Below are 23284 nucleotides of genomic sequence, written 5' to 3' on the forward strand. Positions count from 1 at the left end.
CTGCCAGGGTCCAGTCATGGCTCTGACACCTAGTGCCCTCCGACTCTGGATAAGTTGCTCTCCAAACCTCAGTTTTGATCCTCATCTGTGAAGTGATGATAATGATAGTTCCAACCTCAGAGGACTGTTGTGAGATTTAAATGAGTGTAAAGGGCCTGGCACATGGTAAATGCCATGTGTGTGTATAATAATTATTACTAGGCTTGCCTTTGTTCTGAGTAGCTTCCCTGGAGATTCAGATCTTGTCTTGCTCCTCCTCTGCTTCCCCCTGCCAGGTTTCCCTCTGTAACCCATGTAAGGGTGGGCAGCTTCCCTGGAATCCTCCTCAGACCAGCTGTCCCTATATCCCACAGTAACTGGAAGTAGTTGATGAGGTCTGTAAGTTATGCTTACCTTGGGGGCATTTCTGCTGGAGCCTTTGCCTTCCCCTCAGGCCAATGCCCAGCGAACAGTTCCCTAGGAAGCCACTATGGGCCCTTGAAGTCTCCACAGAAAGGAGGGGCCACCCAGGCCTTGGCTCAGATCTCTGTCACTTACCCTTACGGCAGTATCAACTTTTTGGAGCTGGGAGCCTGTCCCATTATCCAAGGGAAAGTGTGGGATGGTCTGTGGCAATGGGGAGGGTCACACCTCTTCTTGCGATCTAGTTGGGATGGGCAGGGCAAACACATCCCTGTCGAAGTTGCAGGTGAGACTGCCTGCCTCTCTGAGGTTAAACAGGCTTCTGCTCGATCACGGCCAGGTAACACAAACAACAGCTCTTCTACCTGTGCCTGTGGGCTGCCTTGGCTGGTCACTGCTGGGGACCTTACAAGTCACTAACTGGCCCCTAAGGATCCCTTAGTGAGACATTTCAGTATCACAGGACTGCCAAGAGCTCTGACATTCACAGCTCCATCTCAAGGCACCAACTCATACATAAATCAGTAGTAATTCAGGTAGGCACAGATGTGTTCGTGCTTCAGGTTATTCTTTGCCTTAGGAAGGGGCAATAATTTTTTAATCTTTGAAATATACATTCTTTTAAAAAAAATCCTCACCTGAGGACATGCTTAATAATTTTAGACAGAGGGGAAGGGAGGGAGAGAGAGGGAAAGAAACATTCATGTGAGAGAGAAACATCTATTGGTTGCCTCTCGTATGCGCCTGGACCAGAGACCAAACCTGCAACTCAGGCTTGTGCCCTGACAGAGAATCGAACCCGTGAGCTTTCAGTTTATGGGATGATGCCCAACCAACTGAGCCATGCCAGCCAGGGCTAACGCGTGCATTCTTAACTCTCCACTTCTTCCCTGCAATTTGGGGTTCTTCTTGCTGTCCTTAGTGATGTTGTGAGAAATGCTTCATCCTCCTCCCTTTCTCCAGCATGCCCCCGTCCTCCATGAGATACAGCCTTCTGCTTGACACCTTTTGCTGTATCCTGTCTTGTTCCAGCCTGTGGCTTCCCCCTACCGAGTCATACAGAATCTCCCTTTTCTTTACCCTTAGCCAGCTCTGTCGCTAACTTTAGTGCCCCCTTCCCAGTCTCCATCGGTTCCCTAGAAGACTGGACACCATCACCAAAGCTGCAGATGTGCCTCTGTCCCCACAGCAAACTGTCATGCCTCTGGCACAGTGAAGTGTGGGCAGGCCTTTCATTTCCAGTTTGTGGACAATTGAAATGGTTTCTCTTAAAGTTGGTATCCAAAGACAAGTCAACAGACATTCCAGAAAATATCTGGAGCCAGGTGAAATTCATCCAAGGGAAGAAGAGGTTCTTTGCTTTTGCCAGGCAAGGCTTCTTTGGAAACATTACTCATCAGTCAAACTAATTTGTTTATCAACATTAAAGGTGTTCAGAAAGTTGGCAGAGCATACTACCACCCTGCAATTTGACAGAGTGTGTTATATAAAATGTAAGTTTCAGATATTTGTCTCATGTTTATTTTAGAACTATTAATAATAAGGTAAGGCATTGCTGTCGATAATGGCTTGTTGATAAAGAAATGATTTTAGATCAAGTTGTTGGAGTGCTCCTTGTTAAGTCACTCAACCTCCTTTAAAATTTGTCTTATTTTACAATGATTGATTCTTATATTCCCTTCTTCAAGTCTTGTTTTATGTGGAATAAATTTTAAATGTATAAAACCTTCCTTGAAAATTTTTATTAAAGTTCTTGGAGTTAGGAATGAACTCGAGTCAGTAAACAGTTGAATTATTAGAGAAGTAATCTCAGGTTGGTATTCCATGTGGGAGAGCAGGCTCTGTTCAATCTTTATTCTTTTCAGTGGAGATATCAGTGATGTTATCAAAATGGGACTCTACTAGGTTTAAATGATGAAGGTTTAGCTGGGAGAAGTGTTAGATAAGCTGGGAGAAATCTCTTATTCTGTTTTTCTACTCACAGTAGGATTCTGAAACAGACTCTCTGCAGGAGTTTAGGTGGTTGTGATCGTATCAAAGATATGTACAGAATATTTTTGGTTTTGAATTTATATTTTAGTGAGTGCTTTTTCAAACTTGCGATAGTAGTTGAAAGTAGAAAAATAGGAGAGAATGTCTTGAGATGTTTTAATATCTATATTTTTATTGATTGATGAGAGAGAGAGAGAGAGAGAGAGAGAGAGAGAGAAAACCACTGATTTGTTGTTCCACTTACTGATATATTTATTGGTTGATTCTTGTATGTGACCTGACTGGGGATCAAACCTGCAACCTTGGCGTATTGGGATGATGCTGTAACCAATGGAGCTACCCACTCAGGGCCATGAGATGTTTTAATTTATCCTGAAAAATTTTAGTTTAATTTTCTTATGTTCTAGGACAGTGTAGCCCAAAAGATTTGTTTTCTCAGCTAGTACTTGCCTAATGAATGTAGTATCTTTTCCTTAAGTCTCTACAAAATATAAACTGTTTGAAAACAGAACATTCGCAGCTAATATTTTCTGTTGATGGATCCTGCATATTACTGTTCAGACATCCCATAGAGCTGATGGAAATGGCATTTTTTTATGTGAATGTCACTATTCTGTAAATGTATTAAAGTAGCTTAGCTCAGCTAAGTCCTCTCCACCAGAGACCCAAATTATATTTTTAAGAAATTAAACAGTTGAAAAATTGAGCTAGGTTTTTAACAAAATCCAAAATAAGTAAGAGCCAGGAGATGGAAGACAACATCGCTTTAGCAGCTGTTGTAGCAATCCCGCCTGTGAGGGTCTGAGTATAAAGCGCTGTGCTGGGAGCGGATGGCGGTGACTTGGGAGGGGTCCGAGGACTTCGGAAGAGGAAAATGCACTAACTCCTAGGCTTGATCGTTGGGGGAATGCCTGTAGGACATCCCAGTAGGGATAAATATGTCAGTTTAGAGATACATGCTTGGTGGCCTCAGTGATGGCTGAAGCCATAAGAAGACATAAAGTATCGAAAGGAATAATTGTTAAAGTGGGAATAGGACTCTAAAGTAAAATCTCTGAGAGGTGAGCAGAGAAGTGGAGCTTTGAGAGAGGGGTTGAAGTGCTAAGAAGAGAACCCTACATGAGAAGATTCTGGCGATGACTCAGGCATGTAGAAAGAAAAGCTGAAGAGTAAGGATGAGTGGTTTGGGTTCTAGCGCTGTCCGGAGTTTGGGGGTTCTGATTTTAAATGCCATTCTGGGATCTGGGCGAGGCAGTCCTTGGGGGAAATGGTGGAGTCCTCTACCCTGTAGATGGGTCGTAGCAGGCCTCAAGAAGACCCAACTACTCTTGCTCTTATTTACTGCTCACCAGGCAACCCTTTGACCTGTAATTCCATCTTAGGTGAAGCCACCCTGAGATACAAGGTTGACTGTAGTTCTATAGATACGAGGTTGGTTCTAGTTCCTGGGCCAGAAATAATCATTATAAATATAAAAGTTGCTGTCCTGATTTATCACATGTATTATTGTTAGAAAAGCACATAGATGTCATGCAGTCAAGATGCAGTTCTTCCCTCAAGACCTCACGTCACCCTAGTTTACAGAATTGGTCTCATAGTGCTGGACTGGAACCTCCTAACACAGGGCCCAAGGCTCTTTTGTAGTTACTCTGCCTCTCTGCCTTTTAACTGCTGCCCGGTTTAATTAGAGTGAACTAGTCCTCAGGAGGCTGAGCATCTTTAGGTAAACTGTAACTACCATCTTCTTATATTTTTAAAGTGCTGGGATAGTATTTGGACTGTGGTGGCCTCAGCAGGGTGCACCGTGGAGTGAGGCTCAGCTCGAAGCTTACCTCTTTCCACCTCTAACACCACCCTTCTTCTTTTGTAGTTTACACATTGGAGTGATCCTGGTTAATCCATGCAAAAAAAATTAGCTGACTGTGACTCTGATCTGGTGAGGGTAGCTCTGCACCCTGAGAAGATGTGCCCAGAGGTCACCCAGGTGTCTCAGGAGGCACACTTTTCTGAGAAAAGTGATCAGCACGTAGCATGCTATGAATTCACAAGTCTTTGCAACATGGTGCCCACAAAGCACTAAGAACAAAAGCACCACCTTCTGTGCCTCAAAGTTCCACTTTTATAGCTCTTGTTTGCTTTGCTAATTAAGAGACTTTCACAACTCCCTCTTGACCTAAATGTGTGAAATGTTGTCTGTTGTTTTGGCTCTTCTAATAGCTTTTGTTTGGCACATTCTGAATTTATAAGGTCAAATGTAATTAGCTCCAGATAGCTAAGTCTCCATTTGGGAATAATTTCAAGGAGCAATACATCTTAAAATCTACTTAAAAGTCTCTAACCTCTTTGTGTCATTCAAAAAAAAAAAGTTTAAATCTCTAACTTGGTTTTGATTGTGGAAGGGTAAATGAGAAGTTTGGGGGAGTCACTGGACTGAGTCAGGTACTTGTGCTCAAGGTTGGGGAATACAGAAACCCTTTTAGATGGACCCATCATAGTTGTGTCTTAAGATCAATACTCATGCCTGCCAGATGGAGCCAGACCTCTCGCTTTCACGGCTGCCACAGTTTGGCCCTGGGTACTCTTCCCTTAATGGGTGCGATTTGATGATCACCAAGTGGAATGCCTAGTGCAGATGGCTTCCCCTGCTTCAGTGCATAACCCCTCTGGGTATGGATGCTGTGCAGCAGAGTGATGTGGGCACGTAAGTGGGCGGAAACTTTCTAATGTGTCACAATAATAACAATGCAGAATCCTAGTGCTGTTCAGCTTCCCCTAGAACTTCAGCCCACACAGCAGCCTACTTGGTTCACAGTCCTCTGTGAACGCTAGACAATTAGCAGCTGATAATGAAGAATGCCATGGGAACCAGTGGGAAAATAATAGCTTACTCCAAGAATATAATGAAATGAAATTAGCACAGACAGTAAAACAGACAATTTATGTTGTTTTTTTTTGTAATTAAAAAGAACTGGGAAATAGTTCTAGTAGAGAAATCCGAGAATTGAATAGAATCCAATCTGTTTTGGAAGGGGGTTTTATTCAGAAATTAACTACAGAGAAGCTTCCTAGCTTGCACTAAGGAACTAGAATAGGTAAAAGGTGCCTATTTTATTTGAATGCAATGATCATTTTGTTTGCTTCTTCTTACCTAAATATGTCACGTGGTCTGAACTTTAGAAAGGGATGCTAGTACTGGAGAATTGATTTTACTATTAGGGCTATACACTTTTCTCTTAGCTGAAATGTCAGTGAATTTTGAGAGTTCTCAACAAATTCTTAGTAACAGGGCTGATTTGTATATCTGTGAGTGGATAACTTTCCAAATACAAGGAAACATTTATATTGTCCGAAAAATTGGGGATATAAACTGCCCTTGAATCTTTTTATTTTTATTTTTTATTTTAATTTAAAAAATATATTTTATTGATTATGCTATTATAAGATGCTATTATAATATGCTATTATTGTCCCATTTTTTTCCTCCCCTTTATAGCCCTCCACCCTGCACGCCACCTCCCACCAACATTCCTCCTGCCTTAGTTCATGTCCATGGGTTGTACATATAAGTCCTTTGCCTTCTCCATTTCCCATACCTGCCCCATGTCTATTTTGTACCTACCATTTATGCTTCTTATCCCTGTGCCTTTTGCCCCATTTTCCCCCTCCCCCTCCTCATTGATAACCTTCCACGTGATCTCCATTTCTGTGATTCTGTTCCTGTTCTAGTTGTTTGCTTAGTTTGTTTTTGTTTTTGTTTTAGATTCAGTTGTTAGTTGTGAGTTGTCATTTTACTGTTCACAGTTTTTCATCTTCTTCTTTTTCTTAGATAAGTCCCTTTAACATTTCATATAATAAGGGCTTGGTGATGATGAACTCCTTTAACTTGACCTTATCTGGGAAATACTTCATCTACCTTTCCATTCTAAATGATAGCTTTGCTGGATAGAGTAATCTTGGGTATAGGTCCTTGCCTTTCATGACTTGGAATACTTCTTTCCAGCCCCTTCTTGCCTGTAAGGTTTCTTTTGAGAAATCAGCTGATAGCCTTATGGGAACTCCTTTATAGGTAACTCTCTCCTTTCCTCTTGCTGCTTTTAAGATTCTCTCCTTATTTTTAATCTTGGGTAATGTAATTATGATGTGCTTTGATGTGTTCCTCCTTGGGTCCAACTTCTTTGGGACTCTCTGGGTTTTCTGGACTTCCTGGAAGTCTATTTCCTTTGCTAGGTTGGAGAAGTTCTCCTTCATTATTTGTTCAAATAAGTTTTCAAGTTCTTGCTCTTCCTCTTCTCCTTCTGGCATCTCCCTGATTCAGATGTTGGGATGTTTAAAGTTGTCCTGGAGGTTCCTAAGCCTCTGTTCATTTTTTTTTAATTCTTGTTTCTTCCTTCTTTTCTGGTTGAATGTTTATTTCTTCCTTCTGGTCCAAACCATTGATTTGAGTCCTGGTTTCCTTCCCATTACTGTTGGTTCCCTGTGCATTTTCCTTTATTTCACTTTTCATAGCCTTCACTTTTTCCTCTGTTTTGTGACCATACTCACTCATTTCTGTGAGCATCCTGATTATCAGTGTTTTGAATTCTACATGTGATAGGTTGACTATCTCTTAATTGCTTAGTTCTGTTTTTGGAGTTTTGATCTGTTCTTTCATTTGGGCCATACTTCTTTGTCTCAATGCACCTGTTATGTAGTAGAGGGATAAGCCTTAGGTATTCACCAGGGCAGGGCAACCCATGTCGCTGTGTTGTGGTGCTGTATATGGGAGAGGGGTCCCAGAGGGAACAATGTCACTTGCTCAGTTCTTAGCCAGCTTCCTCAACTACCCACAAGCAAATTGGGCCCTTCTGGTGCTGATTCCCAGGTGGATCGGCTTGTGTACATTCTAGGACCCTGTGGTTCTCTCCAATGACCTCTTCTGTGAGGCTGGGAGTTTTCTCCCATCACTACTACCCCTACAGGTTTTTATAGCCAGAGGTTTTGAGGCTTTTTTTACCCCTGTGCTGGAACCCTAGGTTGTGTGGTCTGTCTTACTCCCCAGTTGTTCTTTCTGGTTTATTCACATGTAAATGTGGGACCACCCAGTGCACCAGCCTCTGCCTTGACTATCTAGCCCTCCAGCTGCTGCCTTGTGTGTGTCCTCACCACCTGGCTGCCCATCTCCACCCCTTCTACTGGTCTGAATGAATATTTCTTCTTTAACTCCTTGGTTGTCGGACTTCCATACAGTTCGATTTTCTGGTAGTTCTGGTTATTCTTTTGTTTTTAAATTTGTTGTTGTCCTTCTTTTGGTTGTGGGAAGAGGCAAAGTGTATCTACCTACGCCTCCATCTTGGCTGGAAGTCCAAATCTTTTTCCTATTTTTAGATGTTCCATATGCTGCTTAGTCCTTGAGCACAAATCTCTACATACTACTTTTTGGGTCAATAGTTAAAATTTGAAGAATCTTTATAATAATCATTAAAAATATTTAATTATTTTAGATTGCAAGCAAGATGTTTTCTTTCTTTCTTTTTTTTTTTTTTGGAGGGCATTGGATTGGCAAAAACAATTCTGTTAAAGTTTCAGTCTCACTGGGCAGTCTTCCACATGAGTTGAAAAGTAAAGAAGTTATAAACAAATCAAAATTGTATTTCACTCCAAATGTTCTCCAAATGCCTTTGTTTGGGGGAGTTGAAGAAAATTAGATATCTTTCTTCTAAGATATTTTGTCTTTCTGAAGTAGATTTGTCTCTCAGTTCCTCTCATTTATAAAGATATTCTTTTCCTACTTGAAAGCTAAATTGTCACATTGATTCAACAATCATTCCACCAAAATCATATAAGTGTATTCCTGAGGGGCTTTTATTAGGCATATGGTTTTAATTTTATGTATAATATATATATAATTATATATAATAGCATATATAATTGTATATGGAACATATATATCATCATATGTTCCTAATTCTACATATAATAGTACATACATAATTATATGTAATAGTATATTACATTATTTGGCAAATGACATATAAATTGTACAAGGCCATATATTGCTCAATTAAATTCAGCAACTTAGCATGCAATTAAAAATTTACCAATCCAAAAATGTTGACTATAAGCTTATAAACCTTCAATACCATCTAATTCCATTTCCTTCTTTTCTATCTTCTTCCCCATCTGGGAAGACGTAGGAAAGTGGAATGGTTGGGGACAGTGGATAATCACTAAAGCATTCAGAGAAACTCAGACAGTTGAAGAAAATCTCAAAAGATTCCCTCCATGGACCTCTTGGTGCATTTCAGCTATTTTCATCATTAATTTCTGCTTCTGAGCTAATTGTCTGGGTACTCAGAGAAAGGAGAACAAGCTTACTAGTAATTTTTGGGTTCTGGAACTGTGCACACATTGAGGGAGAATTTATATTTTAAACATGTAAAGCAGACAGGTTAGCTTATTTCTCAAAAGATGGACACACATTTCAAAACACGTATATTACTACATTGCAGACAGCACCCTTTGTATACCCCCAAATGCTGTGTTCTCAAGTATTTTGAGAAGTGGTTGGTTGCTAGTGACTCCATATGTTGCTATGTTTTATTTTGGAACATGTTAAAATCTCACTTAGGTTTCATTAAGCCATTTTTTTCCTATTTTTGAAAAGTCTGTTTTTCCCTACCAATGAATTTGTTTGAATATGAAGTTGCCATATCCTTGTTAGCTATTACTAAGAAGAACTTTAAAATAGAACTACCTATTTTTCTTACATTAAATATATATTTTATATTTCATAGTTCTATAATTTTCTAGAAAAATGATTGACTATCCATGAAGGTTGTTGAGGTTATAATGCTTGACAACCTAAATTTATAACATTGGCAAAATAATAGGCTGCTAAGTATCAAAGGCTTTGTTCTTTTATTTTTTAGTTCCAGAAGTATCACTATAGGAAAAAATGAAAATTAAAGCCCTTAATTTAACTTGTTCTCTACTAATTTTTAAGTGACATTTACTTTTGTAGCTGGTTGTAAAAACACAGCTATAGGTATAAGTAAGTGAGTCTAACTGTAATATACTTTGAATTTGTGCATGGAAGTAGCTGTATATGGACTTGGCACACTGATATTCAAAACTTAAAAGTTTCTAATTTTTTACCTCCTATTCTTTTTGATGGTATCAAAGAAAGTTTGAAGATAAAATATAGGTCAAGGGCGTCAAATTTTATTGTGCCAAAATTGATTTTGGAAACATCTCCTTAATTTCCAAAAGCTGCCCTTATTTAATGCTGGCTCTTATTGTCACCTCCTAGCCCTGCAACCAAAGGAGTCTGGGCTTGGGTCAGCCTGAGTTGTGGACATCTGTGCTGTACTCGGGTCACCTCTACTCTGGCCTTGTTCACTGTACTTCCTGGGAAGCTTCTTAGGTCCTCAGGTGGATGAATCCCTGGAGGAGGATGTAGACATGCCCAGCCAATCCTGAATTCTTTTTTAAGCCTATTTTTATTGAGATATAATTGACATGTAACATTGCATGAGTTTAAAGTATACAACATGTTGATTTGATACACTTATGTATTGCAATGTGATTACCTCTATCACTAGCTAACACATTGATCATGTTGCATAATTATCATTTCTTTTATTTGTAGTAGGAATAATTAAGATCTAGTCTCTTAGCAGCTTTGAAGTTTATAACATAGAACTGTTGTTTATCGTCACTATGCTGTGCATGCTGGCATTCTAAGATGAACATGCTTAGCCTGAGAACTTCACAGAAACAATTTCAAAGTCATGCTGCTTTTTCCAGGGATATACACAATTGAAATTATATCAGTGAAAAAGGGACTTTCAGGTTAACGGATACTCAAAGATGGTGAGGATGTAGGAGTGGCTTTTAGATTTACCTCAAGGTAGCGCGTGCCATGAGCTTTCCTCACGTTTTTAATGAGATACTATCTTGGCACCTCAGAGTGGTGCCGAGAAAGTTAATTCCTGAGAAATTATAACTTTACTTTTTAATTATTTCTATTGTCACTGCTTATTTAATTCGGATTCCCCCACTATCGTTTTATTAAATAAATTTTCTGCTTCCTGTCATCTTATTTCTAGTTCTTGTGAATCAGATGGCTTCACCGTAGATTGAAATCTACAAACATCTGGTGACCGCGTGACATGCAGAGGCTTCTCTGTTTGTGTCAGTGTGCGCCCTGTCTTCTCCCTGAGCCGTGGCTTGCTAGTCAACAGATGGGGCGCCCCAGTGGAACATGAGAGATACAGTTAACTTTGAGGAAGTTTTCAATCTGAATTATGTGACTGGATTTCACAGCCATCTGATTTCTAATTTAGTAATTACTGGACTAATTAGATGAGTTACTCTGGCACTTACAGATGGCACTTACATTTCTTGACATATGTGCCCTTGTCATCTATTGCAGATGATACATATGATGCTTGTTCTTCACTCAAGCATTTGTATATATGGAATGTGAAATGACTTTAAATGTCCCTGCCAAAGTCTCTAATTTTGTTTAGACTCAGATGTAGCATCAAACCCTCTTTGGCTTATCCTGATAGAGCTGTGCTGACTATAGTTCTCATAACCTATTACACTTAAACTTTATTTTTAATTCTAAATATTGAATAATGAAATTACAGAGTGTTTTAACAGGCGTAAAATCACTTTCAAACCAAATCTAAGAAAACGATGATAAACTGTCTCATAATTTCGTTCCAATCTTTATTAAAATGATGTATTTAGAACTTCAGCTCTTTTTGAGATAAAATTTATATTCCATAGAATTCACACCCTCTTAAAGTGTGCAATTCACTGGCTTTTAGTATATTCACAAAACTGTACCATCATCATTACTATCCCATTCCAGAATAATTTCATTACCTCAAAAAGAAAACTGATAGCCACTTGTAGTCACTCCCCATTTCTCCCTTCCCCCAGCTCCTGGGAACAACAAAATGTACTTTCTGTCTCCATGGATTCGCCTAGTCTGGAGATTTCATAGAACTGGAATCATATGACATATGGGCTTTTGTGACTGGCTTCTTTCCCTTCGCACTATGTTTTTGAAGTTCATCCATGTTGCAGCATGTATCAGTACCTCATTTTTTATTGCACAATAATATCCCACCGTTTGTTTGTTTTTTTTAAAAAATTTATTTATTTGTTTTTAGAGAGGGGAAGAGATGGAGAAAGAGGGAGAGAAACATCAATGTGTGGTTGCCTCTCGCGTGTCCCCTTCTGGGGACCTGGCCCACAACCCAGGCATGTTTGTGCCCTGACTGGGAATTGAACCAGTGACCCTTTGGTTCCCAGGCCAGCACTCAATCCCCTGAGCCAAACCAGCCAGGGCCCATTGTTTGGATATAGCACAGGTTGGTTATCCATTTTCAGTTGATGGACATTTGGGTTACTTCTGCTTTCCGGCTGTCATGAATAATACTAACATGAGTGTTCATGTGCACATTTTTGTGTGAATATATATTTTCAAGTCTCTTGGGAAATACCTAGGAGTGGAATTGCTGGGTTATGTTTGGAATTTTAAGTCCCTTTTAAAAAGGACAGTTTGTGTACAATCCTGGTTAAGCAGTTCTTACAAGTCTGGGGTCACTGCCAACTTCTTAGCCATTCTGTGATGCTCTACTCACGTAGAAAGTATATAAGCTAACTTATATTTAACAAAGCATTTGGCTATCAGCCCCTTATACATCCCTTCAAACTTCCCACTAAGTACTCCTGAACACGTAGAAAAAGATTAAATTGGACTTGACATGTTCTGGTAGGAACATGAACTCTGTTGAAAGAACCCAACTTAGCTTTCTCTCTGCTTTAGCCAGAATTGTACTTATTCCTAGTATTCTCCACCAACTTGAGAAGTCAAGGTGACTGGAAGTGTACAAAGTGACTTAACAGTGGTTGTATTCATCTTTTACTATATTTTGCAGATTTTGAGTGATGAGCCTCATGTTACTTTATAATGGAAAAACAGACTTTGTTCAAAATAAAAATTGGCTTCCATTAATGAATAGAATTATGAGGTGCAAATATTTCTCCTTAGGAATGATATGAACCTCTTTTTTCTAAGACTGGATTCTATATAAACCATACCCTGTGTTTGTGTTACTGACCCGCTTGAGGTCCATCTTTTCTTTCCAAAAATGTTCATTGATAGGTACACTATGTGACATGTCGTAACACAGCAGAGTTCAACATTGATTCAAGCATCACATATTTACTGAGTGCCTAGCCTATGTGAGCTGCTGAGAGTACAGGGAGTAACTGAGGCATAGTTCCTGTTCTTATGAAGTTTAAAACTTAACATTTGAAAACTCTTGAAAAGTTGTCAAGGGCTCAGTGTGTGGGAACAGACAGCACAAGCATCCAACCTAGTCAAGAGGAACAAGAAAGGCTTTCAGAAGAAGTTCAGTATCAGAGTGAGAAGCCAGAAAAGAGGTAAGCATTTGTCCTACAGAGTTGAAATAGCCTATTTAAAGGCCTGGATGTGAGCTATGTTTGGGGGAACCAGAAATAGAGGAACACACGGACAACAGAGTTTGAAGTTGGTGAGTGACCAGTGACAAAGGCCGGAATCAGTAGCTGGGTCATGGAAGACCTTCTGAACCGAGGAGAGGAATTCAAAGTTTGTCCTATGGGTAATGGAAAGCCACTGGAGAGTGTATTGATTTCCTAAGGGTACCATGACAAATTACCGCAGACTTTAAGGCTTAAAACAACAGAAATTTAGTTTCTCACAGTTTTTGAGGTGAGAAGTCCAAAATCAAGGCATCAGCAGGGTTGGTTCCTCTGGAATCTCTGAAGGATAATCTGTTTCATGTTTGTCTCCTAGATTCTGGTGGTGCCTGGCACCCTTGACCTTCCTCAGCTATAGACTTTGTAATGCTGGTCTCTGCCCCATACTCACATGGCTTTCTTCTGTGTCTTCAGTCTCTTGTGGTGATGATTATCATTGAATTTAGGGCTCACTCTAATCCAGGATGATCTCCTCTTCTTAAGATCCTACCCTGATTGCATATGCAAAGAACTTTATTTCAAATAAAGTTCTGAGATTCAGGGTGAGCATATCTTTTGGGGGACCACAATTCAGTCCCCTACAGACAGTTGTAGGAGGGCAGTGGAACAAATCAGGCTTACGTGAGTATTTCAGAAGGATCCCTCTTCCTACTATGTGGAGAAGGGATTTGAGGGGGTACATGGCGACCAGTGGGAGTCGGGGTAAAGGATGCTTGTGGATTTGAAAGTCAGAAAGCAGAGGTGAGTGTCAGAAATACTCTGGAGGTGGTTGGTTGTGTAGGGGAAAGGAGAGAGGGCTGTGATTGAGGAGCACATGGTGGTCAGGAGGGGCTTTTAAAGGAAGGGAGGTACTTGGTACATTTTTAATGCAGAAGAAAAAGATGGTCGGTGTATCTACAAGGGAAAGTAGTTGAAAATACAGAAGTGAGGGGCAAAAAGCAGAGATAATTGTTTTGGTGAAAGGGAGGGAGATGGGCCCAAAGCACAGGATGTGCATAAGCAGCACGTCCATCATATTTAACTGCTGCCGGATAGCTTAACAGCTCTGTAAAGATGATGATGGTGATGCTGAGGGAGACAGTTACTCCTGTTGGAGAACTCTCTATGTGCCAGGGGCCACACAGACTATTTTCCCCGTGTTACCTCATTTAATGTTTGGTATAGCTATATTTGTTATCTCCTTTAATTGCTTAGGCACCTGAAGAAGCACAGGGAGGTTAAATAATTTGCCCAAGGCCCCGCAGATAAGAAGTGGTAGCAGACAATTTTCTTCTAGACAGTACGACTGCTGTACCCAAGGCCAGAAAGCACTGCTATCTGCGCTGCCTCTGAAGGGCGAGGGAACAGTGTATTATGTGCATACTTTTTTTTTTTTTGATGGTATATGTTGGCTTTGATAGCAGGCACTATTATCATTTTGCAGACCACGAAGCTATTATGTGACCTGCTATTTCTGTTTGTTCTTTTATTGGCTTGCCACTAGATAGATTTAGTGAGGCGGTGCTATTCATTTTCTTTATCTTTTCGTGGAGTTAGGACTGGTTTGATTCATCCTCTTTCTGTTTATCAGGATGGTAGGGTAGGGTGAATATTATTCCTTCATATTATTAATGCACATATTAAATCTGCCCAAGGATTAAAGCCGCTCTTAGGAGATTCATTTTCATAAGCCTTCACACATACCCAACTCCCTTGGATAACTCTTACTGACACCTGCTCTGCAATCGATTCTCTATACCAGGTGATGTCTGGATTTCTTTACTGGATGTTGTCTTGGCTCAAATATCATTTCCTTAGAAGAGTCTTTCTTCAGCCCCAAACTAGTTCGGGTTTCCTTGTTTTATACACTTCCCAGTTGAACACAATGGCTGGGACTCTAAATAATACTGGATAACACTTAATCAGCATTATTTAAAGCTCAGGATTTTTTGATAAGAAGGAGGAAGATGGAATTTCATCTTCCAAAATTCTAAAATATTAGCATTCAAAATATAATTCTAATTTCTTATATGGATGGCATGGATTAGGAACTTTCTTGTTATCAGTGTTAATCATCATTGTCCTATTATGTAGCTGGATTTGCAAATGTGTATCCAGGAAATGACTTTTGTTTCAGTCACTAATATTGATGGATGTGCATGTCTGAAAGTTTGTCCCAAGTGATTGTTTTTAAAGCTTTAGGCAGCTGTATTATTAAGAGACTTGCTTTTATGACACTGGTCAACCATTTCCAGCTCAATACATTTGATGGATATCTCTTTTATAGTTTGAGTGCTTGAGGTTGAATATTAGGCTGAGAATAGGAGTGAGAAGAGCTGTGTTCCAGGTAGAAGAAACCACATGTGCAAAGGTATAAGGAACCAGCCTAGCAAGATGTCCCTGCCAAGGGCCCTTTTCCCTTCCCCTGTACTTAGTCCTGGGGGTGCCATCCAGTCAGGACCTGTAGAGTATTTCCCACTCTCGTTAATAAACCTAAAGATTCTGAATACATTTGATCACGTGTTAGAACTAACATCGGGTCACTTTAATTGTGGTAATGTTTTTCTCTTTGTGTTCTCTTGCCAGTCCCACCTGAGGCCATTGGCTTCTTGTCTGCAGTTGGGGTCTTCATTGTCCTTCTGGCTGTTCTGTTCCTGTTCATCAACAAGAAGCTGTGTTTCGAAAAGATAGGAGGCCCTCCATTCTTGGAGCAACAAGGGAAAAGAAAGCACTCCAAAGACAAGACTGGGACCTGCGAAGGGCTGGGTAAGCTTCCCGCTTCACATTCTCCCGAGCGTGGCAACTTGCCGGGCAGTGGGTCAGGGGAGGCATGTCACTGTTTCCAGGATGGGCTCCATTAAGAAATCACACATTGAGCTGTTCGGCCGCCGCCGTGGCGGGCATGATGAATGGACATCACTAAAGGACACATTAGCCTTATGAAAGTAAATGCTCTCCTTTGAGTTTGAAGAGCAGTTGGGAAAAAGCTGACCACCACTTCCTGTTTTCTCAGCTTTTCAGATGTCTGTGTTGAGTTTCCCTCTGACTAAAGCTCGAAGGAAGAAAAATGTTTTGTGATTGACAAGAGGCTTGATGTGTTTTGGTCTCATTGTGTTGGAACAGAGTTGACAAAGCACTTCAGTTAGCTATTCTGAGCTTTTCGGTGCTCAGGGCCACTCCTCACTCACATGGCAACAGCCTCTTTTCCTAAGGGAGGTTTTTACTTGTTACGTTCACTGGACCTACTATATCATTTACTAACTGCCTTCAGTCTGATGCGGGAAAATAACATATTTAAAGAAATTACTGGCTTCCTGTTCTTAAAGGACACGTTCTTCCTGCAATTGCTGAAGTGTAGAGCTTTGTGATACAGGATGTTAACACAGGGTGATGCTTATCATTGTACGCAGCAAGCAGGGTGTTCAGAGAGAGTGCTGGTATCTCATGGGTAACAGTTTCGCTCTTTATGTTTATTTATTTATCGATCTGATTCTCATAGGGTACAGAGCATAATGTAACAGGTAGAGGAACAATCTTACTATATGTGTTCTTACATTATATTTTTGATCAGGGGCAAAGCCTTGAGGAGAACACCCTCTGGTTGTCTCACCTCCTGGGTATGTTCTAAGTGAACCTGGACCAAGGAGAATGTTTGGCTAATGGATACAGTAGCGTTTGTAGCCATGGAAAGTTCAACTTTTTGCTTTGTTATAAGAAAAGACATAATTTAGGCATAAATGTGCATTAATTATCTATTGCTTCATAACAGATTATTCCCAAACTTGCAGGCTTAAAACAAATATTCATTATCTCACAGTTTCTGAAGTTCAGGGATTTAGGATCACCTTAGTTAAGTGGCTCTAGATCGTAGCTTTCCATGAGGCTGCAGTTGGAATTTCTTCTGCAGTCATCTGAAGGCGTGGCTGGAAGTGATGGACTCACTTCCAGGAGGGCAGACAGCTTCGGTTCCTGCCCTTGTGGAGCCCTCCGCGGGACTGCTTATTGTGGTGATGACATGGCAGCTGCCTTCCCCCCCCAACTCAGTGATCCAAGAGAGGAGAGGGAGGAGGAAGCCACAGTTCCTTTTATGAGCTGGTCTGGGAAGCCATTCATGGTCCCTTCTACCGCCTTCTGCTCATTCATGAAGTATAGCCTACACTCAAGGGAAGGGGATTAGGCTCCACTTTTGAAGGGAAGACTATCAAAGAACGTGTGGACATATTTAAAATTTGCTGTAGGAATTGATAATGGGAGGGGTGTAAGTTGCAGACTGGACAATCAGTTTGGCGTTGCTGCTGCTGCAGTGGCCTTATATTTTGAAAACAGACTGGAATATTTTAAATAGAGCTTGTCATGTGAAATCTGGGACTTACAAATGGTTTAGCCACTACTCTCCCATCTGGGACATAAATTAGCAGGATGCATAGACTTCTGCTTGGTCACGAGGGGGCATGGAGGTAGGATTCATAGTGGTTTGATTCTTCTCCCTTTAGCAGCTGACTGTCACTAGCTGTGGGACCTTGGAAAATTATGGAATCTTTCTGAACTTTAGTTACCTTATCTGCATAATGGGATTAGGATTATCAGTACAGCCCTTATAGGGTAGATATAGATTAAATGAATTTTGTATAGATACTAGCATGGTGCCTATGGCAAAAGTCCTAATAGAACTTTACCCATAACTGTGCAGCATTAACAAAATACTATACCAGTCACAGTAATGGCCTCTAGGCATGGTGTCCATGCAAACACATTGTATTCATTACCCAAATTGGGACATTAAAGTCAGTCATGTTCTCTCCTTTGAAAACTATAAAGGCTACAAAGAACTAAGGTTAGAGCTATTTAAGATATTTCCTTTTTGTCTTGGTTGACATGTTATAGTATTTTAGAGACAATTATGAAATATATTTGCAAATAAGTTGAGGGTTGAAGATAATGTTGAAATAATAACAATGAAGCACAAACCAGGAGCTATTAGCTCAAGAAATGCTAAAAAACATCCATGTTTCAAAATTCAGAGTAGGGCCATAAAGGGGCTTTAAAAATGGTTTAATCAGGAGAATCTCCGAATTATAATGTCTAAGAAGCAAACACCTTTATTTTGACATTCCTCCTTTTAAAAGTTTAATTATCCTTGATCAAAAGTCTTTGAAAAACATGGTCTATCCCAGATTTTATCTAAGTTTTTGATATTTGCCTTAATTATCATCCTTAGAGCACTGATTTCTAAGTAAAGTCGTGATGTTCTCAACATAATTTGACAAATGTGAAGACGTAGGGAAGGCAGACTGATGTGGTGGAAAGAAGCACAGTGCAGACAGCCAAGCCTTCATTTTGCCACTAATTGTCCATGATATTTTGGGAAACTCACTTCATCTCTCTGCCCTTAAGTCTCCATTTGGAGTCTGTACTCAGTTTCTCCCCATTTCGATTGTGCAACCCTGTTTGAGTCTTAGGGTTACCCTGGCAATTTCTTCTCTAGGTCTCAGTCTGTCAGTGAAAGAGTCCTAATAAAGATAATTTAAAAACCAACCAGATCATCTTATTCTTAGGTTGAACCATATCAAGTTGCCAATTTTGTAGATAAAAAAATGGCTGAATATCAGAAACATAATCATTATACTCTAATATATGTGAGGTTCTAAGGAATAAAATAATTATTTTTGTTTGTGTGGTGATATCAGAGAGACAGGAGTGGCAATTTATTTTTTGAACCTACTAAGCAAAGTAATTTACCTGACAAAAATACCTTACCTTCCTGTAAGCTATATATTTTTCAAAGTTCAAAGAATTTGTACACATTATTCTGCCTAAATTCAGGTAAGGAGAGAAAGAAGCAGAAGCTGTTTCTTCCTAGTAGCATAGGTAATAATAATAGTTACATAAGAATAATTGGTAGCTATCACTTACTTAGCATTTACTATTGCCACGCACCTGCATTATTTGGTTTCTTTATGTAAGGTGCTTGCTTGTTCATCGGCAGTGATTGCTTTGGGGGAAGGATAGATACCACTTGGAATAAAGAGACCATTGTTCAACTTTGAGATAAAAGTATTTATTAAAAATAAAAGTTCCATGGTAAAGTACTAGTTTTTAAACAAGTCTAGAGTTGAGAGAGAGAAAGAGAGATAATTTTTTTTTGTTTTTTTCCCTGAAAAGCTTTCTTTATATACCAAAGGCAAAGTTTAGAAGTCAGAACGTCCTTCTAAGAGGCACAATGTAGAAAGGATAGAGGATGTGTTAGGAGGGCAGCTTCCCCCCAGGTGGGGGGTGGTAGGGAAAAGAAGCCCTGGAAAAGATAGCCAATGGCTTGGAAAGATGACAGAGGAAGAGAACCCAAGGCCTTGAAATGTTGCCTGTACCCTGTGAAGGATGGCAGATATGGGGTGGAGTCATTCAATTCTTCTTGTGGCTTTTGAGCTTCCTTTGTGATACTGCGATATTAATAAACATCAATCTGAAGTTATCTGTAAGTACAAATTACTGTGGAAAGGTTTAACACTACCAATGACTGTAAAGCATCTGTCTACCTATTATCCACCTATCTATCTCTAACATACATAGTTCTTTCTTAATTTTTGGCAGAAACTCTGAGCCTCTTTGTATTTTAAATAGACATAGCATGGAATTTCATGACTGAGCATTCTAAGTAGACCTCAGTAAACCTTGGTGGATCTTGGTAGATCAAATGGAAGCACCCAGTAGAAGTTTATGGCTTGGTGGACTGAAGTTCTTCCCTAATTCTGCAGCAGGGGTTCCCAGGATGATCTGAGGAAACCTTAATCATGCGTCATTTTGCTGGAGATAGTAAAGCTATCTCACCAACTTTTGGGGTAGCTTTGAGGGATTTTGATGTAGTGGAGATGAACAACATGTCATCCGCATTTACAGATGAGGAAATGGCTCATTAGTTTAAAGCTTGTGCATTTGTTTGCACGTGCTAACGAATGACATCATCAACGATAGTTGTTCTCTCTGTGATATCTGCCAGAGAAACATCATGCCCAGTGGATACTGTGGGTGCCATAAGTTACATTTACCAGAGAATATTGGGTTTTTGTGCTTCTTGTATCAGCAAGACAGTAATGCTCATTATACTTTAAAGGGACACATGTCTTAAAAAAAATTATTTGATGGCTGGGCAACAGGGAGAAAGGGTTATTGTTTGAGTCAGAGAGCTAGTAGCACAGGTCGCTGCTTCTGCATTGAAGTGGGTGCGTATGAGTTTATGTGCTTAACTAGCTATATGAATAAGCTGTTTTAAACTAGTTTTTGGAGTAATAGGTTTAAAATCTCATTATTCTTCTGACAGATTAAAGTAAAAGAAAGAGAAGGTCTGTGATTATATGTTTTCATTAAAATATCTGCATTAAAATGCCTAAAACCCACTTAACTGCAGCAAATGCCTTATTTACAAAAGCTCTCACAATAATTTCCAGCCTGTGTTATTCCAGGAAGTCTGGTTGAGGTTTAGTGACAAGATGACAGGTATTGTTTGAAGTGTGTGAATTTAGGAATTCCAAAAACATTTTGAATCTTATTTTTCTTAGTTTCTGTAACTTTGAATCCTCAAAAACAGTTCGTAATAGTTAAGAACAATTCATGTCAGTTTTATGGAATAAAATTGCTATCTGCTTAAAAACTGCTGTTTTTTGTTTTTCCCTGGTGAGCACTGATGACAGAGTGGTAATTTATAGTTGTCATTCCACAGAAGTGTGGGCTACTTGATACAAGAGAGGGTGATGGAGAAAACCTTACTTGTAGGGCATTAACTCTTTGAATGTTTCTTTTAAAATGATATTTTAAAAAGATTTTATTTATTTTTAGAGAGAGGGCAAGGGAAGGAGAAAGAGAGGGAGAGAAACTTCAGTTGGTTGCCTCTCGCACACACCCCTACTAGACATGGAACCCACAACCCAGGCATGTGCCCTGACTGGGAATTGAACCAGTGTGACCTTTTGTTTTGTGGGTGATGCCCCACCAACTGAGCCACACTGACCAGGGCTCTTTTTAAATTATATTGAAGCAATTATATTGAAGCAAATCCAAATCATGGCATTATAAGGCATATTATAGAAAGTATGGTGAAGCTCTTAAAGTCTTACCTTTACTTTTTAGCACAAAGCTCTTTCTTTTCTAACTTGGTCTTTGATGTCCCCCAATCCCTTCATCACTCCTCGGCCCATAAACAAGCATGCTTACCAAAGCCGTACTTGGTAGCTTATTATTCTGTGTGGGAAAGATGTCGGAGTCCTGCTACATTTCTACCCATGGGTTGGCTTTATAATTCGAGACCTAACTATAATTGGTTTTAAGAACATTTCAGGGAAAGGGTTCCATTTAGAATCTGAAACTAACCAAAATGTGTATTTAGTGTGGGATTATGTTTAGAAGTGGGATGCCAACATGAAATACAGTTATTCATATCAGTCGGAGGATTTTTCTTTCTAGTGTTTGCTTTATTGTGGGTAATAAATACGAGGGCACTCATATGTATACTAGAATTTTTTCAGGATGCGTTGTTAGCATTTCACTACCAGAAAGTAGAATCCCACTCATTATGGGTAATGGTAGTAAATCCTAGTTGAATTGAACTGTGCTAACAGGAGACCATGGAGGTATTTGCTGTTTCTCAGCAAGTAAGATTCTGTATATTTTAGTGAGAAATTGGAAGGATTGAAAGAAGAGAAGAAAAAAGCAAAAGACAGGCATTACTGGCTTACAATAGAAACGTAACTGCATCTTGTTCTAACTGAATAGACACAATTGGTGTAACTCTATAGAATGCTGTAAAATAGGTCATACATGTACATAGATTTAGTTGAGAATGTTTGGATCCACTATCGTGCTTAGGAAACAGTGTTTCCCAGTTCTTACGTGAAATTCTCTGGCAAAGGAAAGGGAAATGTAGGAGTGTTTTCAAATATTGTTTGACTGGGGCCACTTTGGCTGCGCAGACCTGAGAGACGCATGCACCACCCTCCCAACCTGCTCATGTCTGCAACCACAAAGATCCCATTAAGTCTGCTGCTTTTGGTGGGGCCCCGGGGGGCTCTGATTGTCAGTGTTTGCCAGACACAGAAGTATTGACATTGTCATGTTATTAGCATTACTATTCTAAGAGCCCAGTCATCAAGCACCCCAGGAGAACTTATGTTGGCAACCACTAATGAAGGAGATACAATTTGCAGCAATAGTCATTTTAGTAATGAACAATTTTAATACCTGTTTAGTTTGAGGCTTGTGTAAACAAATGAAAGGAAATCAGAAGGAAACATGTTGAGCACTTGCCAGCATTGATTTAGGTTGAGAGTTCCACATTGAGAGTATTGATGTGTTCATTAGTAGACAGAAGGGGGCCAGTATGACTAGGAAGGTAAGACCATGTCCCTGGACCTAGCAGAAACATGTGCAATGGATTAATAATTTGTCCTAAAATGGTTTTTTGGCTATAAGTAAAAACTTCATTAGATGAAAGATTTATATTTTCCTCATCACAACCATAGTGGAAACCTGATTAAAACTTGTATAATTGCTGGTTGTAGGGTCTCTTTTGGAAATGAACTAACTTCCCCAATCTGTGCTATTTATAGCAGTGACACTGGAAGATAAGGGTCCCTTTTGAGACTCTCAGGAAGTAGAGACATCATAGCCAGGAAAAAGCCTATTCATTTAATATTTTGCAAATAGTTGAAAATTTATAAAGATCATCCCTAGATCTTATAGGAAGTGAGCCTCCAGTGTTATTTCCACATCTCTTATAACCTTTTAAAAACTGTATCCTTCCATTTATATAGAATTCCCAGGAAAGGCAAATTATAAAAACAGAAAGTAGAGTAGTGGTTGCCTGGGGCTGGCGTGGGGATGGGGATTAATTATATATGGTCATGAGAGATCTTACTGGGGTGATACAAGTGTCCTTGCTGAGGTATGATTGGGGTGAAGAATGATGGTTGCACAACTCCATAAACTTGCTAAGAAGTGTTGACCTGTACCCTGAGAAGGGTAGGTTTTATCACCTGCCAATCATACCTCAGCAAGACCTTGCTGTTCAAGGTGTGTCAGTGGACCCGCAGCATAAGCATGATCTGGGGGCTGTTGGAGGAGAAAACCTTTGGGTCCTCTCCCAGCCTCGTAATGAAAAAAATGAATAATAATTGTAAGGTAAATAGTCAGTTCCTGAAATATCTTTATAATGATGATTGTTATGTTGTTTAGCCAGCGACACTTTTTTTGTTTTATTTTTAACAATAAATATAGAAGTCAGATTTAACTCACCTCTAGCCAAAGCCCTTATAAATGCCAATTTTATGATGTCTGCATTAATATAATTTAATGATATTCTTATTCTAATGGAGAATACAGAATATTTTTTCTTGAGGTGTAA

The 23284-nt window shown here is 39.7% G+C and overlaps 1 protein-coding gene across 3 annotated transcripts in view; it reads left to right on the top strand.

The window, feature by feature from the left end:
* SYT16 (synaptotagmin 16) overlaps nucleotides 1-23284 on the top strand; it is a 198716-nt gene that overhangs the window by 74817 nt on the left and 100615 nt on the right. For 2 of the 3 annotated variants that reach the window (XM_053929170.1, XM_024568344.3), the window contains exon 1: nucleotides 15531-15660. Coding sequence is in view for 1 of the 3 variants with exons in the window: in XM_045201690.2 (XP_045057625.1) it covers nucleotides 15481-15660 (180 nt within the window). In the remaining 2 variants the exon portion in view is untranslated. Of the gene's footprint in view, nucleotides 1-15480; nucleotides 15661-23284 lie in introns of those variants that run through there. The other variant, XM_045201690.2, reaches the window with a different exon arrangement.

This window comes from Desmodus rotundus, chromosome 7 (genome assembly GCF_022682495.2).
Source record: "Desmodus rotundus isolate HL8 chromosome 7, HLdesRot8A.1, whole genome shotgun sequence".
Taxonomy (NCBI): domain Eukaryota; kingdom Metazoa; phylum Chordata; class Mammalia; order Chiroptera; family Phyllostomidae; genus Desmodus; species Desmodus rotundus.